At 36.1% G+C, this 18,426-nt stretch overlaps 2 protein-coding genes across 3 annotated transcripts; one reads left to right on the forward strand and one right to left on the reverse strand.

Annotated features, from left to right (window-relative positions):
• Window positions 1-1,284: 1,284 nt before the first annotated feature.
• Window positions 1,285-18,426, reverse strand: LOC110803120 (ABC transporter E family member 2-like). Of its 2 annotated transcripts, XR_008928373.1 has the most exons (14): window positions 18,239-18,426; window positions 17,283-17,422; window positions 16,238-16,323; window positions 16,004-16,101; window positions 15,806-15,923; window positions 15,651-15,740; window positions 15,138-15,442; window positions 14,842-15,037; window positions 14,575-14,760; window positions 14,141-14,410; window positions 13,603-13,848; window positions 13,246-13,388; window positions 3,102-3,246; window positions 1,285-1,706 (listed from the first exon to the last, which is right to left on the reverse strand). XR_008928373.1 is itself a non-coding variant. In XM_056837505.1 (13 exons), exons 2-12 carry the CDS (start codon window positions 17,383-17,385, stop codon window positions 13,269-13,271), a joined length of 1,818 nt encoding a protein of 605 aa, XP_056693483.1. In that variant the 5' UTR covers window positions 17,386-17,422; window positions 18,239-18,392; the 3' UTR covers window positions 1,285-1,706; window positions 13,246-13,268. The 2 variants fall into 2 exon arrangements, 1 of the variants encoding a protein (XP_056693483.1); XM_056837505.1 differs by lacking the exon at window positions 3,102-3,246 and having other exon boundaries at window positions 18,239-18,392.
• On the forward strand, window positions 10,513-12,746 carry LOC130467675 (uncharacterized). The gene is made up of 4 exons (XM_056836260.1): window positions 10,513-10,913; window positions 11,030-11,433; window positions 11,544-12,090; window positions 12,176-12,746. Exons 1-4 carry the CDS (start codon window positions 10,513-10,515, stop codon window positions 12,744-12,746), a joined length of 1,923 nt encoding a protein of 640 aa, XP_056692238.1.

The raw sequence follows: 18,426 nt of genomic DNA on the forward strand, positions 1-18,426 counted from the left end.
GGACGCACGCGGAAGTTTTGATGGACCTTAATAATATATCAAAATTGTAGATTTTTCTACACTTGTCATTTATCTACACTTGTCGTTTGGTATTTTTCACGCGTTTTAACGATTAATTAATTTGCATCGAGATTCCTTAAAAAAATTTATTTAAACAAGATAAATAACGTTTATTTATAATGTTTTCACTTTTATCAAAATTCTGATATTGGTAAATGAGAAAAAATTAATATCCCAATGGAAAAGTGTGAAAGATTAAATGACCTAATGAATTTAATTAGTTAAAATAAATCGGACACAAACTTTGATAGAATACTAAGTTATTTATGTGATACTCCCTCCGAATCTAAATGTTATTCCCGTTTCCTTTTTTAGTGTCCCAAAATAATCTTCTCATTTCTTTTATTTCCTTTTTAATCTCTTCCTTGTGATTTTAACTTTGTAATTCTATTGGTTTATCAATAAAAAACCTTGTAGTTTCATTGGTTGGTTTAAATTTGGATGGATAAATGAGTTGGCATTTTTATTCATTGGAGTATTGTTCAACTATTTTGTTTTCTTGTGAAAATGGAATCAAAAAGCAACAATTTCCCATAAAACTTCATTAATAATAGTTAATCTTATAATGTTTCTTTTTCCTTAATAACCGCATAAAATGACCAACGGGAATAACATTTAGGTTCAAAGGGCGTAATATAAAAAGAAATGTAAAGAACATTTTAAAATACCCAAAAAGAAAACGTAAAGAACAAAAAGAGATGGAGGGAGTATTAAACTAAAAAGTATTTGACTAGATTATACGATATCATCACTTTTTATTGTAGGGTGTTTATTTGTTCAACCCACTTCACATGCTTTTACCACTTTTTTTTGACAATATTTACACATTTACACTCTTATTTTATCCACAACCCCCTCACCCTAATACTACTCTTAACGCGTTTCGCAAACACTAATACTAAGTTAACAACAATAAAAAATAAAAAAAAAAAAAAAATCAGTACTAGTAGTAAGTAGTGCCACTAGAATAGATTCAGGAAACTAATTACGTGTTCTTAACATTGGTTTTGGTAGTTTAGCCTCTAGTAGTTTGCCTAACCTCCAAATTTGCGAACTAAAAATTGTCTAGCAAATTGTTTTGAATTATGACTTTTGCATGTATTTCCCATCCTTTCCACATATCTTCATGTAATCATATGATGATTTTAACACTCCAACCATATCACAGGTTTTTCGGCGGTTTTAGAGGGCTTGCCATCAGACTATTTACCAAAGGCAGTATGGTGACTGAACTAAGTATACATTTAGTATAAGAGGGTACTAGTAGTAAAGAGTTAAAGGGAACAGCAAGAAAAACAACCCAATACCAAACAATCTCTCCTTCACCATGAACACTACCTAGAACCACCACTCTACTGGAACAAATACTGCCAAACATTCTAATTCTGAATCCACACAAACAGCAACACTGAACCACAAACACGCAGCAGCATAAGCAAATCTCCTGCGCAAACTAGGCGCAAAATTAGTCAAAACGTACAGCATAAGCAAACCTCCTGCTTCAGAGAATATTAGTACAAAGGTCGCAAGAACAGGAATCAGTATACCAGCACAAAACAAAAAATGACACCCTCAAACAATCTCTTCCCAACATTCAGTCTTCTACTCTTGAAGAAACAATAGCCAGCATCCAATTCCATTAACTCCTGTATGGATCGGTATCAAACAACAGGACATCAGGCAAACAGCAAATTAACCATTAAAAAAAAGGACATTAATAATAACAGAAAAACCTCAACAAAAGTATAACTCTGTCAGACAGATGAAAGCTTTATTTGATATGAAGATAAGTAAACATGTCATGTGGTGAATCGGAGACTTTGTATTAGTAATAAATCTAAGCTTTGCATCTTCAGCAAAATTGTTAATCGGATTACAACTAGGAGTACTACTATCCTTAATCTTGCTGTAATAAGTTAATAACCTCCTATAAAGACGATCAAATGTAAAACTCTGACAAAGATTCAAGGGAGCATACAGAAACTTTCCTCAGAAACTAACAGAATGAACCAAAGATTAACCTCCAAACAAAAAAAAACAGCAACTGTATACAGCGGCGGACCCAGGATTTCCAGTCAGGGGGAACCAATCAACTAATCAAGTACAACAGTAAACAAGGATGAAGCAAAAAAAAAATCCTTGATTTATTTATTTTCCCCCGCAAGTTATGATATTATCAACCATAAAAAATACTTCAAAATTATGAAGGAAAATTTAGCGTTGTTGACTTATAATATAGGTTACTCCCTCCGTATTTTAATACGAGTTACACTTTCTAAAAATGGTCATATTTTAATGAGTTGCACTTTCATATTTTAATGAGTTACACTTTCTAAAAAGTGTCGTATTTTAATATGAGTTACACTTGAACTTAAAGTTGATGCAAATAATAATAAAATATTAGAACAACAAAGGAGTATATTGTAGTTCAATTGTAGCAACGTATTATCCTGTATTGGATTTAAGATTTTGATTTTTTTATGAAAAGAACAATACAGATTGAGAATGAAAAGATAAATGGAAATAGAATACGTAGTAAAAAATTACTTAAATTTGATATAAAATAAAATAAAAATTCCAAATAATAACTAGTACTCGTATGTTGTAGTTCAAATGTTAAATATGTACGGAGTAGCGATGTAGTATATTAACATTATCCTTGATTTAGAAATTTGTAATTTTCATAAAAGTAATTAAGAAAGAAAAGATAAATTGAAATAGATAAAAGAAGATGAGCAAAATAAATTCCAACATAAAGGCTCGAACCCCTGATGATGAACTTCAAAGGGCATTTTATATGTTAACTTCCTACCACTGGAGCAGATACTCATTTCTGATATGTACACTATTTTATTTTATCTAAATATAACAACCAGCTTTTTTAGGTAAGTTTTTTTTGGAGGGGTGGAATGTGCCCCCCTAGCCCCTTTATAAATCCGCCATTGACCGTATAAACTGTTGACTAATAGAACTACGCTTGACTAGTGGAGCAGGGGACGGGAGGGGAGAGTAGAATAATTAGCTGTGAAGAAAAAACCTACATGACAATCCAGGAAAAATTGTTGTAAGATTTCTGCCCCTTGTCTTTCATGGAGTCCAGTTTCTCAATCCTTGGGTGAAGATTGGTTGGGTCCCTTTTTTCCAGAGTCAAAACCAATGCTGGAACATGTCCAAAAGGTCGAACTCCTGTATAGACAGATTTCAAACACAAGGAATTCAAAATTTGGACGGTGGGAAAGAATATAAACACAGTTGTAGCAGAGAGAAAAAAAATATCCTAAGACATAGGGCTGCAAGCGAGCCGATACGTTCACGAACAACTCGATAACAAGCTCGGTCAAACCTTGTTCACTAAGTGATGAACGAGCTTGAACAAGCTCAAAAATTCTAGGCTCGATAAGTATACGAGTCAAGCTCGAACAACATCATGTTCGACTCGCTAATGTGCAAGAGCACTCGTTCATAGGTCATTAATTATTCGCTTATAACTCGTTCATAAGCCCGTTTTTAACTCATTGAAGCTCGAAAAAATTAATTTTATTAATGAATAAGATATGAGTTTTTGAAAAAAATGATTATGGCCCTTAAATGTGAACAAATGTACAAAACGGAAGTGAATCAATCATGCAGGTCCTATTGAATATTTCAGTCATATTCATTTAGTTTGTTAAGTTTCTCCTTAATTATATAATTTACATTAAACAACAACAACAACAAAGCCTTAGTCCCAATGATTTGGGGTCGGCTAACATGAATCGTCGTAGGAGATCGTCATTGTCACCAATCAAACCAGAAAGGAGCAGGAAGTAAAAAGAAAAAAAACAAGGAAGAGAAAGTGAAATTAAGGAAGATAAGAGAAAAATGTATATACATTATAGAATAAATATTGTAAGAGAAAATAAAAAATAAATAAAGTGTAAAATAAATGAATAAGTAAAATAAGTACATTTCAAAATAGCATGTAAAAGAAAAAATTAAAGAATTTAAAAATAAAATAAGTACATTTCATGCATTCCAATCGTAATGGGGAATTCTTCGGTCTTACCAACACTAGTTCTCACACTCGTGCTAACACCCTCATACATGTCTAGGGATGGCAGTGGGTAATGGACCCGACCCGGATCCGTGGATCCAGATCCGTTTTCAGCGGATATGGATCCTCATTTTTTGGACCCGACGGATCCGGGTATGATCTGGATCCTTGGTTTTAAAAACGGATCTGGATCGGGTCCTATATAATTACCCGGATCCGGATCCGTTTACCCGTTTTTTTTATTAAAAAAAATATATAAAATATAAAACTAATGAAACCCTAAATTTTAGTCACAGCAAGCCCGTTAGCCTTTCCCTCAGATCTTAGTCCCTCACTCTTCGTTCCCTCTCTCGCTGGCTCGCTGCAGAGTGCAGATCTTGCTCTTTTCCGCCGACCACCAGCCGACGGCCAGTGAACCAAGAAGCCGACCACTAGCCCACGGCCAGCGAACCAAGCAGACGAGCAGTGACAACCCTACACCGGCGGCCGGCCATCGACGATTCAGGTACTCAAATACTCAATGTTTTTGTTCGTTTTTTGCTCGTTTTTTTGCTCGTTGTTTTGTTCGTTATTTTGCTAAATTTAGGCCTATATAATCTGGTTATTTGCTTGTTTTTTTCTTGGGATTTTTTGCTCGTTTTCTATCAGTTATTTGCTCGTTTTTTTGCTCGTTTTTGGCTCGTTTTAGGCTCGTTATTTTGCTCGTTTTTTCAGCAAAATGTTGGGTTTAAAATGTGAAAAAACATTGAATATTGGGTATTTGCTGAATTTATTGTTGTGTTTTTCAGATTATTGGTTGTAAATCATAATTATGGATGATAAAATGTCATATAAAGATTGTGATTCTGGTTCTAGTCACCCGGATGAGGAACCATTTGTTATGTTGGCTGATTCTGATAAAGAGGATGATTTGGAAGGGTTTGTTGAGGTTGGGGTTGATACTAGCAAGGAAGAACAATCTGGTGGTGGTAAGAAAAGTAAGAAATTGACTTCTGCAGCTTGGGAAACTTTTAATGTGGTGGTAGTTAATGGTATTAAAAAGGCCAAGTGTAAGGATTGTAATAGCTTACTTTCATACTCGGGAGCCAATGGAACTTCACACCTCAACAAACATGCCAAAAACCATTGTACGGGAAAGCATTTGAGGCTTGCAAGTGGTCAATCACAATTGAAGTTTAAGACAGAAGATGATGGCACCACTTCTTTGGCACTTAAGGAAAAGGTAAAGAAAGTGACATTTGATCAAGATGTTTCAAGGCGAGAGTTGGTTAAGATGGTAGTAATACATGAGTATCCTTTGTCAATTGTGGATCACATTGGTTTTAGGAGTTTTGTCAAGAGTTTGAATGATGATTTCAAGATGATTTCGAGGAACACTTTGAGAAGTGATGTGGTGAAGATGTTCAACAATGAGAGAGGTTCTCTTAAGGCTTTGTTAGTTGCTAACGAGAGTAGAGTGGCGGTAACAACTGATATGTGGACTGCCTCCAACCAAAAGAAGGGGTATATGGCCGTGACAGCCCATTTCATTGATGCTAAATGGATTTTGCATAATCGAACAATAAGGTAATTTTCTGAATGTTCCAACTTGTGGTTATTTGCATATTTGCATTTATAATGGTTAACATGTTGGAGTTTTGATTTTTTATGTTCTTAATCTTGGTTTTGTCATGATTATATAGGTTTTGTTATGTTCCAAGTCCGCATACAAATGGGGTCATTGCTAAGATTCTTATGGAAAGTTTGTCTCAATATTCTTTGGAAAACAAAATTTCTTCTGTTGTTGTTGATAATTGTAGCACAAATAATGCAATGATAAATGTGTTGTTGGACAAATTGGAGACTAGTTGTTTGGTGTTAAATGAAGAATTTTTGCATATGAGGTGTAGTGCTCATATTCTAAACTTGATTGTCAAAGATGGTTTACAAGTCATAGATCATGCTATTTCCAAAGTAAGAGAGTGTGTTGCGTTTTGGATGTCTACCCCTAAAAGAATTGAGAAATTTGAGGATGCATGTCGTGTTTTGAATATGACTAAAATAAATAGGATTGGTCTTGATGTGAAAACTAGGTGGAATTCTACTTACTTGATGCTTGAATCTAGTTTGCCTTTCAAAGATGTTTTTAATAAATTAAAACGTCTAAATAAAAGGCTTAAGTTTTCCGTTCCTAGTGACCATGATTGGAAGATGGCTACTATTGTTTGTCAAAAGTTAGAAATATTCTATAAGGCTACCAAAGTTTTCTCCAATAGAAATCATCCTACGGCTAATTTGTTTTTCCGAACAATTTGTGAGATTAGGGTTGCTTTGAATCATTGGGTGCAAGATGATAGTAATGAGGTAATTAAGACAATGGCTATGGGTATGGTTGATAAGTTTGACAAATATTGGAAGGAAATTAATGGGATTTTGGCCATTGCGGCTATTCTAGATCCTAGAAACAAAATGGATTGTGTGGCTCATTATTTTAGAAAATTATATGGAGATGAAGCCAATAGTGAAATGGCAAGAGTGAGAACGACCATTGATAAACTTGTTCGTGAGTTTGAAAGTAAGAATGATGTAGTGAATGGACAACCATCACCATTAAAGAGAGGATTTAATGAGTGTGGTGATGAAGATGATTTTGCTAGATCAAAGAGACAAAAAGTAACAACACCATTAAGGAGTGAGGTTGATAACTATTTGGAGAGTGCTACTATGGCGGAGGATAGTGGATTTAATGTTCTTAATTGGTGGAGGAGAGACACAAATTATCCAACTTTGAGAAAAATTGCCAAGGACATTCTTGCTATTCCCGTGTCTTCGGTTGCTTCGGAAAGTGCTTTTAGCATGGGTGGAAGAGTGATTAGTGCTCATCGTTCTAGGCTTCATTCTCAAATCGTGGAGGCTTTGATGTGCTTGCGAAGTTGGTTGATTGATGATGTGAAAGGTAATATTTAGAGTTATATATGTATCTTTTTTCTCTTACGTTTATTATATAACTTACATTCTTCTCTAATATACTTTTTATTTGGTTTATAAATGCAAAGGCACACTTGATTGGAAGAATTCGTCATACACAATGAATGAAGATTGATTACGATAATGAAGCTCAAGATATCATTGACATGGTGTGTAGTATGTCATCATTTTTATTTTTATTTTTGTCTATAATTTTTTACTCATATTCCTATTTGGTTGGTCATTGCTCATTTTGTTGTTTTTCTTCTTTGTTTTAGGATATTGATGATGTTAGTAGTGATGAAGAATAGCCCTCTTGAGTTGGTACTCTTGGTAGATCAAGTGAAGAACGGAAGATGTAATATTGTAGTTTGTTAAGGATTAAGAATTAGTTTGTTGAACTTTTAATATTACTAGTTATTGTACCGTGCGCTAGCGCGCACGATCCCCCAAGGTATAAAAAATTGTTTCGTAAAAGGACATTTACAAATTTATGGCGAACTCTAGGAAAACAAAGCTAAAGCTCGATTTACTCGTAATTGATAATATGTGATTATAAATACGTTTACAAGAGGTTTCATTGATATTTTAACATTCCACGTGCAATATTAAGCTCTACGAAATTGTTATTGTAGTATTCCACATGAAACATTAGCAACGTGCTTAGGATGAAAATGGAAGGAGGAGCATCTCATAGAAAAGCAAAGACAAAAAGAAGGGTGAAAATAGGCATTACACTATTGATAAGAATAAGACAAAAGAAAAACAAAGAAGGAAATTAGGAGTATATAGGTAATTGCACTATTGGGTGAATAGTAATAGAAGTTCAAGGCTTTATAAGTGTTAGGATTTATGTTGGATTTGTTAAATTTGATTTTAGTGAATGCTTGTATGAACTATGGACAAATAGCGTTGTTATTGAATAATTATTAAACTATGTATTAAGGTTGAAATTAAAATTAGGGACGTTTGATGAAAAAACAAGTTAGGATCCGTTTTGGACCCGGATCCGTAGGATCCATCGGATCTGGATCCTCAATTTTATTACCCAGCGGATCCGGGTAGGATCTGGATCCTTGCCTAAAAAACGGATCTGGATCTGGATCCTAGAGGATCCGGTCCAGATCCTACCCGTTGCCATCCCTATACATGTCCTTGATGATATCAATATACTTCCTCGGAATTCCTTTCCTACTTAATGCCCATCATAGAATTTCCCTTGGTACCTTATCATACGCCTTCTCCAAATCAATGAAAACCATATGTAAATCCTTCTTCTTAGTTGCCTTATAAGATGAATGGCCTCCATAGTCGATCTCCCAGGCATAAATCCAAACTCCAAACTGGTTCTCCGAAATTTTCACAGTTCTCCTCAATCTTTGCTCAATAATCCGCTCCCAAAGTTTCATAGTATGACTCATTAGTTTGATTCCTCGATAATTGGCACAATCCTTAACATCACCCTTATTCTTGTACAAGGGGATGATAGTACTTTTCCTCCACTCTACTGGCATCATATTACTTCCACAAATTTTGTTGAAAAGTTAACCATACAACCCCTCTCTCTCCCAAACATCTCCGGACTTCGATAGGTATACCATCGGGCCCCACTGTCCTCTTGCATCCCATCTTCTTCAGTGCCATTTCGACTTCTCTCTTTTGAATTCTTCGCATAAAGTCTAGGTTAACCATATCCCGAGGGATATTTGTATCCCCAATATCGCGTCCTTGATCCCCGTTGAACAAGTCATCAAAGTAGAACCTCCATCTATCCTTGATTTCCTTATCTCCCACCAAAACTTTTTGATCAACATCTTTCACACATTTAATCCTCCCGATGTCTCGCGTCTTTCTATCTCTCATTCGAGCAAGTCTATAGATGTCTTTTTTCCTTTCTTTTGTATCCAATCTTGCGTAAAGATCCCGATTAATTTGACAATTTTTCAAAGCTCGTTTGTTAATCTCGAATAAAGCTCCTTTAGCTCAAAGCCTAAAACTCGAGACAGCTGGATGCTTAACGAACAAAGCTCGAACAAAATATTGCAAAGCTCGGCCAACCTCGAGCTTTAGTTAAAATCCTTGTCAAGCTTAGCTCAAACAAGGTAAAACTCGGCTCGGCTAGCCTCGTTTGCAGCCATCTAAGACATCAATCACTACCATGATCACCATCTAACGCGAAATCTAATTCTCAACTAAGAAAATACTTGCATATATAAATCAGTTAAATTTGTCAACATTGAACCTTGATCAGTAATACTACTCATTGACATATTGGTACATTTATTTTTAAAAAGTACAGAAGTATTATACGGAGTAATAAGCATACAAGAATATATTTTTCATACAAGGTTTTACTTCGGTAGATTAATGCTCAATTTTGACAAGAAAAACAAACGACAGTAAAGGACTCTGTAAAAGCTTGGCAGTAAAACAACTTCACATCTTTGGGACAACGTTGTTGATTGAATTATAAAAGTTCTGATTCTAACGCTTACTATTGTAATACTCCTTCATGGACCCTAAAAAGCAAGAGCTGTTACCTATGAAGCACGGGGACGGCACTGGACACCCGTTTCCCGTACCGGGGACGGGTACGGGTCGGGTACGGGACGGGTACGCCATGGATTCGTCCCCAAAACGAATCTGAAATCTGGGTACGTGGGCCGAAACTGGGTACGGCTGGGTACGGGGTGGGTACGCGGGTGGGTACGTATTTGGACAAAAACGAAGTACCCAACACCCATTAAGACCCAAATTCGAAATTTTAGGGTTTTTCCCCAAATCTGAAATCCCTAAATTCTCTCTCACCTGGTTCGACACTTCGTCTCTTCGGCTCTTCGTCTCTTCCTCGCCGCCGGTGTTCTTCCTTGCCGTCGGCCACCAGCGAGGCAGCGTCGCAACGCACTATCGGTCTATCGCAGGCTCGCAGCCTCGCACTCTCGCAGTCGCAGCGACGTCGAGGGAGGAAGTGCGTACCACCACCGCCGTCGAGGGATGCTCGTCGTCTGCAGATAGCGCCGTCTCTCCTTCTCTCCTCGCCGCCGGTGACTCGGTGTCGGTGACACTTCTCTTTTTCTTTTCTTTTTTCCTTTTTTTGTTTCTCTATTTGTTTTGTACTTTTGTGTTTGAATGATTTATTTTTTTGTGTTGGAAATTTGGAATATGAAGTGTTTAATTATGTTATATTTTTCTGTTATTTTTTTAATTTTTTTGGACGTTTTTTTTTAAAAAAAAATTATTTTCGTTTTTTATATAATTAAATGTTGTTATGTTTTGTGATAAATGATAATGTGATATTGTGATTTAGTCATTTAGGTAACTTCATGTTTAAAATCTTAATTAATTAGTTGAATGAATTAAATAATTAATTAGGGAACTTAATGTTTAAAATCTTAATTAATTAGTTGAGTGTTGAATTGTTGAATGGTTGTGTTGAATGAATTTGTTTATTTTTTCATTTAATTAGGATCAATATGGATTCATCTCAATCTCAACAACAAAGTACTAATATTGGTAGTAGCACGGGTAGTGGGTCAATTGGTGCGGAATCATTGTCTAGTGAGGGTTCTCCTCCATTGTGGAGGTTTGTAACAAGAATTGAAAAACAAGGGGCGGTTGGTGGAACATGGAAATATCGATGTAATTTTTGTAATGAAAACCGAACATCTAGTTATTCAAGAGTTAGGGCCCATTTGCTTCAAATTAAGGGTCAAGGCATTGCATGTTGTAAGAAAGTGTCTCGTGCTGATAAACTTGAAATGCAAAAACTTGATGATGAATTTGAGAATAAGAAACTTGATTCGGGCCCTAGAGAAGTTCCTTTGCCTAGTGAATCTCTTTCTCATTTGGACTCCGATGCTATGTTCAAGAAAAGGTAAGTCTGAAAAATCACCAATTACTAGATGTTTTGGTATTGAAACTAGGGATCAATTGGATCAAGAGATTGCAAGGATGTTTTTACACAGGAGGGTTGCCATTTAATCTTGCTAGGAATCCACACTATATGAGGTCCTATACTTTTGCTGCCACTCATAATATAGCAGGTTACAAACCTCCTGGTTACAATAAGCTTAGAACTACATTACTTGTGCAAGAAAAAGCTAATGTAGAGAACCTAATGATTCCACTAAAGTCAACTTGGAGAGAAAAAGGGGTGACAATTGTGACTGATGGATGGAGTGATCCAACAAGAAAACCTCTCATTAATTTCATGGCTACTTCTGGTAATGGTCCAATATTTCTTAAAGCTGTGAATTGTTTTGGTGAAATAAAAGATAAATATTTCAATGCTAATCTCATGAAAGAAGTTATTCAAGAAGTGGGTCATCAAAATGTAGTGCAAGTCATAACTGATAATGCAGCAAATTGCAAAGGGGCTGGGGAGCTAATTGAGAGTGAGTTTCCTCACATTTATTGGACACCATGTGTTGTTCATACCCTTAACTTGCTTTGAAGAATATTTGTGCGGCAAGGAATGTGAGTAACAATTCTGAAACTTATGAAGAATGTAGTTGGATCACTGATATCCATGGGGATGCAATGGTAATTAAAAATTTCATCATGAACCACAACATGAGATTGGCTATCTTCCAAAAGTTTTCTCCTCTTAAGTTTCTTTCCGTGGCCGATACTCGCTTTGCCTCCATTATTGTGATGCTTAAGAGATTTAAGCTTATTAAACGAGGTCTTCAAGCCATGGTTATAAGTGATGAGTGGACTTCTTATAGAGAAGAAGACATGGGGAAGGCAAACTTTGTGAAAGACAAGATTGTGAATGATGATTGGTGGGACAAACTAGCTTACATTGTTGATTTCACAAAGCCTATCTATGACATGATTAGGCTTTGTGACACCGATAAACCATGCCTTCACTTAGTGTATGAGATGTGGGATTCTATGATTGAACAAGTGAAGCTTGAGATTTACAAGAAAGAAGGTCGTCCCAATTCGGAGTTTAGTCCCTTTTATCATGTGGTTTATGAAATCTTGGTAGCTCGTTGGGCAAAAAGCAACACTCCTCTCCATTGTCTAGCTCACTCCTTGAACCCGAGGTATATATTCTATTATTCACATTTTCTTTATCTTATTATACTTATACACAAATCTATAACTCTTTTTTTTAAAAAAATATTGAAGGTACTATAGTGATGAATGGCTACTTGGTGATCAATCTAGAATTGCTCCTCATAGAGATGGTGAAGTATCTCGAGAGAGAATGAAGTGCTTTCGTAGATTATTTGCACTTAATGATGATGTTGGTAAAGTGATGGAAGAATATGCTCAATTCTCTATGAAGAGTGGACCTTTTGAGGATTTAACTTGTATCTCAAGGATGCATTCTATGGATCCTAAGAGTTGGTGGGCAAACTTTGGAGCTCAAACTCCTCTCCTCCAATCTTTGGCATTTAAAGTGCTTGGGCAACCTACTTCATCATCTTGTAGTGAACGAAATTGGAGTACATATGCCTTCATTCACTCACTTAGGAGGAACAAGCTAAATCCAAGTCGTGCCCAAGATTTGGTTTTCATTCACAACAATCTTCGCCTTTTATCAAGGAATTCCGAAGAATATGCGGAGCTTTATACAAAGATGTGGAATGTTGGTGGAGATGCATTTGATTCCTTGGAGGATGTTGGGTTTCTAGAGTTTGCGGAACTCTCACTAGATGAGCCGGATTTAGAAAATGTGTTGCTCGTTGAAGATTGATGTGCTTTGTCTAAGTTTTATCTACTATAAGACATTAAATTTAGTTATTGTGTTTTTGTTATTTTGAACTTTGAACTATTTATTGTGTTTTTGGTATTTTGAACTATTTATGTATGGATGTTTAATTTAGCTAAATTCTTGATTTTTTTTTTTTTTGCCGAATCCATGCCGTACCCGTTTTTTGTATTTTTGATTTTGCCGTTTTCCGTCCCCGTACCCGTCCCCGTATCCGTCCCCGTACCCGTATCGGTGCAACCTAGGCTGTTACAAAGACACGAGAAATCACAAAGACACGGAAAACAATGCAACACCTCTTCGTCAAAATGATACTATTACCATAACCAAAAGCATAAACCTAAGATCGGCCTCTGAATATAAAGTAAGGGCGAGTAATATAGTTGAATAACATAACTACTCTTCACAAAAAGGAAAAAAAGGGGAACTAAAAAAGAGGAAGAAATAGAAGAATACATAGTTTTTATTCTTGTAAAGGACAAACCTTGGTGAAAAATGAAAACCCCATCAATCATCCAGGTAATAATAAGTTCCTGCCGATTTCTGCTCCCTGTCCTTCGCGGACTCCAGCTTGTTAATTCTTGGGCGATAATTAGTGGGGTCCCTTCTAAATGTGATATCCAGATGCTGCAATTTTTCCAAGAAAAAGGAGATAAATCCATAATACCATGAACAAAACAAGAAAACAAAGAAATTTAAACTGTGCAAAATGCATCCCACCGTCCCTGCCTCCCTGGTATTTCAGGAAGGTAGCTTCAAAACATGGTGGATTCCTGTGATGACATGTTCAAAAATGTTTCTAAACATGATATACAAGAATGAATCAAAAGGTGATTCTTACCGATAAGAAAAGATTCATTCCGTTCAACAACGATTGGGGAGAATTAGCAGTACAATCCACCGATGGTATCCCCTCATAAACAACTACTCTATCTGCTAAGTATGTTGCCATTATAAAATCATGTTCAACAACAAATGCAGTCTTCTTGGCGTGGAGTATAAATCTCTTTATCACCTTTGAAGCCACAATACGTTGCTCAGAGTCCAGATATGCACTTGGTTCATCTATCAAATAAATATCTGCAGGCTGCATGAGTATAAAATGCTTAATGTTAAATGTGCCATCTTATGAAACATAAATATCAGCCATTCACTAAAAGTTGAAAACAAGGATCTGTATCAAGGCATTCGATAAGTACCACTGTGTTGAGACACCCCCTGTCATCTATGATGCTAAAGAACATGCTTCTACACTAAAATACGATATATTCCCATTGATCCCCCCATGCATATCATGAAACAGAAACAGTAACCAAGAACTGAGACAATAGAAGGCAGGGCGCAGAGAAAGAGACAGGAAACCAGCTGAAGAATTCTACCTTTCCCAGACACAAAGTTAAAGCAACTCTCTGCAACTCTCCACCAGATAGATTCACAACTTCTTGATCCATTAACTGCTCAATCTGAAGAGGTTTCATGACATCTGAGTTGAATTGAGGATGAGTGTATGAATCCCTTATCTTCTGATGTAAAAGAGCCCTAACAGAGCCCAGGAATTTTGGACTGATTTTCTGGGGCTTGTAAGAGACGTTAAATTCAGGTATTTCCACATCCCCAGTTTCCACGTTATCAGGCTTTAGTAAACCAGCCTGAAATTTCAAAATTTGTTAGTGGATTAAGAATCTTAAACCATAAAAAAAAGATCTTGAGGTTCAACAATTTAAATATTTCCTCCAACCACAAACCCATAAATAAGCATTTATGAAACTTTCTCAGATCTGTTCAACTCTTAATTAATGTAAAGAGAACATACCAGCATACGAATAAATGTTGTCTTTCCAGTTCCATTTTCTCCCAACATCACAATAATCTGTGAATCTGTAAATTCACCCTCCACGACACGCATTCTAAAATTACCCAGAACTTTTGACATTGTTGGATATTTGTACCGAGCATATGTCTCAATCTCCTCAGCATTATCTTGAGGAGTCTCAGCAACCTGAAAAATCACACACCAGATGGCTGAGAAAGTGACAAATAAGTAGATTAACCAGAAGTGTTAATGCAGAAGGAAGAATACCTTGAAAGTAAGAGATACATCTCGGAAACGGAGATTTTCTGTGGGTACAAACCCTGCTAAGAATATATTGATTCCTTCTCTAACAGAGAATGGAAGGGTCACAACTCCATATGCACCCGGTTTACCATACAAGCAGCAAATGAAGTCTGAAAGATAGTCTAAAACACTAAGATCATGCTCCACGACAATAACATAGCTGAAACACAAAAATGGACAATGAAAAAAGTTTCTCAATTAGCTATCTTCCAATAAAAAGCCAAAATAAGAGGTCAGAAATATGAAACATTGAAAGATACCTTTTGGGGCTCAGCAATGATCTAATAACCCGTGCTGCTTTGAGTCTCTGTTTCACATCCAAATAACTAGAAGGTTCGTCAAACATATATATCTCCCCACTCTGCATAGCCACAACTGCAATGGCAAACCTCTGCAGTTCACCACCAGATAGATCACCCACTTTGCGATCTAGAACTTTATTAAGCTCCAGATCTTCACAAAGTACAAGCTTCATGTCTCTCTCATCTTTTTTATCTAAGACCTCTCCAACATTTCCCTGTACTGCCTTTGGAATGTTATCCACATACTGGGGCTTGATGTTGGCCTATTCATAGACAAGCATTAACGAAAAGACAAAGAAGAGGCAACACTAACAAGAATTGCTCAAACTTATTGTATAGCACATTACTCATCAATCACGAGGAACAGAAAGTAACTAGTGAATGAGTAAAACAGAAGTAATCAGGTCCAGAGTTTTTGGGTAACAATGAACTAAAATGTACAAGTATAATCAATCAAGCGGGTAGAGTCACCTTTAGATTATCTTCCAATATGCGAGTAAAATAATTTTGCAGTTCTGATCCACGGAAGTATGTTAAGATCTCTTGCCAGTCAGGTGGGTTCTGCATAAATTTGCAGAAGATATTAAGAAGTAATAAACAAAAGCTGTTAAAATTCAGCATATTACATTGAACCTCCCCAAATTGGGCTTCAATTTTCCAGCCAAAACTTTGAGAGCAGTTGATTTCCCAATGCCGTTTGTTCCCACTAAGCCAAGAACTTGTCCTGGTCTTGGGACAGGTAGCCTGCAGTTAAAAAATCTTCGCAATTAAAAACTGAAAGAATCAGAAAGCAATCAGAATCAACATGACACAAATGAACTAACCTATGTAATTTGAAAGTGTTGGGCCCATAACGATGTGTTGTATCCTTGCTCAAATCTTTTGGAAGATTAATGATCTGAATTGCTTCAAAAGGGCATTTCTGTATCCAGTTAACCACAATCAAAACAAAAGAAAATATCAGGCGGACTCAGCCATGGATATTGTGGTTATTTTCGTACATGAGCGTGTGTAAGTCAGTGAGAATGAAGGAAAGGAGCATAGTGTATAAAGTTCACCTTGACACAAATACCGCATCCAATGCACAGTTCCTCCGAGATGAAAGCAAGTTTTGTTAATGGTGTAACCTCAACACATAATTTCCCTGAAATTGATAATGGTTAACTACAATAGATTGGTCACATGTCATATGGATTACAAGCATGAGTACCCATTTATAAGTAGGTCACATACTGATTAGAGTGAGACACGCAATTTAATTTAATCTATACCTAGTCTATCTATACCTAGTCTATACCTAGCAAAACCATAGATGATTAGATGACATGTGTCATCCCTTCTTTCATCTATCAATTTTTTTTTTTCAATTGTTCCTACTGTTGTTTGCTATATTTTACAACTCTAACGCCTCTTACACTTTATCTTCCTCATTCAATAACAATTTACCATTTAATTCATATATTCATTCAACCTTTTCCACTTCATTTCCCTTTTAACACTCGTTTTAATTCATCATTTAATTTAATTTATACATATTCCTTCAACCATCAAATTCCACCTCTACTTAAATCATATATATTCACATTAAAATCACAAGCTCTCAAAAAAATTAGAATTTTAAAAGACAATCAAACAACTACTAGTTCTTTGAACAAGCTCAAGAGCTAGTTATTTATTCCAAAAAAGAAGCCCATCTTGAGTCGTAACTTCTAAAGAGAAGCAGAGAAGTGGGCAACAAACAACCCCCCCCCCGCCCTTCCAAATAAATAATTCAAAACAGAGATAAATTTAGAATAACAATGCCCCATGACATGGGGAGTCAAACTCAATAGAGCCCTCAAACAATTCTGAAGGGAATCTATATGGGCAAAGTGCTAGCCAGGCTAGCAGCCACCTTTTGAAAGCAAACATTCCTTAAGAAATTGTATGCACTTTTCACAAATTGGAACAATTTAATGCATCATTAAAGTGATGGATTTCATATTCTACAAATAAGTCGCCTAATAATAACAAAAAAGAAAGAACAAAAAAAAGAAATCAATCACAAAGCTGTTACTTACCCTATCACAATAAGATATTGGTTTACATGTATACATGGCATACCTGTCTTAACCACGGGACAGCTCTTTTTGCACTCCTGACGGCACTTTTTAGGCTTGCACCGATCTGAGCTCACTATTGCAATACGTGTCAAACGGTCTGACATCCTGGTTGTTGTAGAGTTTAAGGAGAAAAACCACAACCTGGACAAGTAAAAAAAGAGCGAAAAAATTCAAAGACCGCGAATGATAGGGATATATAATTACCAAGACAAATAAGGAAGTAACTAAGTAAGAAACTTCAACCTCCGCGACAAAAAAAGTACCAAAGGTACAAAAAATTAAAAAGGGAAAGAATTGTCGGTACTCGTGCTTTTTGCAAGAGAAAACACATACGGAGTAACTACCTCAAGCCTCTCGGCAACACAACATCCAACATTAACAGGAATGAGTTGCAAATCTTGCAATAAATACAAACAAACAAAACCTACTCCGTATCTCGTTGATATTAGAGGTGTAACAAATCATATTGAAGCTAGAGTATGCCAAGCTAGAGCTCAAATAAACAAGATCAAGCTCCCCTCCGGTTAGCTTAACTCAGGCTTGCAAACAAAATTCTTTTGATGATTTATCCTTTTCTCCTTAATACACAATCTCATAAGCTCATGGAACCTCTCAGGTGATGCTAACCCAAAAACTCACAACATGACCCCTCAATACAAAGATATGTCTTCGCAATCAATAAGACAGAACTGACAAAACATACTCAAATATCACAAATTCAACGAACATTAAAATTAGAATCGACGTTGGCCAATTAGTCCACAAACTTCACATAATTACCCAATACTCACGGAAATTTTAATCAATCAATCAAAAACAATGATCTTTGAATATCAAATTGAAGAATCAAACAAATTGGATAATTCAACAAAGCAATAAGCAATAGAAAAATAACGCATATATACATCTGATTTAAACCTACTATACCTAAAAGGGGGAAAGTTGAAGAACCCTAACCTTAAGGAAAAACCAGGGAGGGATCGAGCAGCAGCAGAAATGAGGAGAAGGGAGATGCTGTTGTGTTTTTGTTCACTCTTTTATTGTTCGATTGTTCGCAATTCCTTAAAGGTACGAGTGTGTTTGGTTCGTGGGCTGTAGGTACGAGTGTACGAGGCTGTGTTTAGAAGGGTACCGTACGAGGGATT

The sequence above is a fragment of the Spinacia oleracea genome, chromosome 2 (genome assembly GCF_020520425.1).
Source record: "Spinacia oleracea cultivar Varoflay chromosome 2, BTI_SOV_V1, whole genome shotgun sequence".
NCBI classification, from domain to species: Eukaryota; Viridiplantae; Streptophyta; class Magnoliopsida; order Caryophyllales; family Amaranthaceae; genus Spinacia; species Spinacia oleracea.

Bases quoted from the DNA above. Each gene is read 5' to 3' on its own strand.
- LOC130467675 (XM_056836260.1), top strand. From the start codon at position 10,513: ATGGATTCATCTCAATCTCAACAACAAAGTACTAATATTGGTAGTAGC. The intron at 11,434-11,543 runs GTGAGTTTCCTC...AAACTTATGAAG, and splicing joins GGCTGGGGAGCTAATTGAGA to AATGTAGTTGGATCACTGAT. The intron at 12,091-12,175 runs GTATATATTCTA...AAAATATTGAAG, and splicing joins GCTCACTCCTTGAACCCGAG to GTACTATAGTGATGAATGGC.
- LOC110803120 (XM_056837505.1), bottom strand. From the start codon at position 17,385: ATGTCAGACCGTTTGACACGTATTGCAATAGTGAGCTCAGATCGGTGC. The intron at 15,038-15,137 runs GTATCTTTCAAT...TTTGTGTTTCAG, and splicing joins TCATTGCTGAGCCCCAAAAG to CTATGTTATTGTCGTGGAGC. The intron at 13,849-14,140 runs GTAGAATTCTTC...ATACTCATGCAG, and splicing joins TAACTTTGTGTCTGGGAAAG to CCTGCAGATATTTATTTGAT.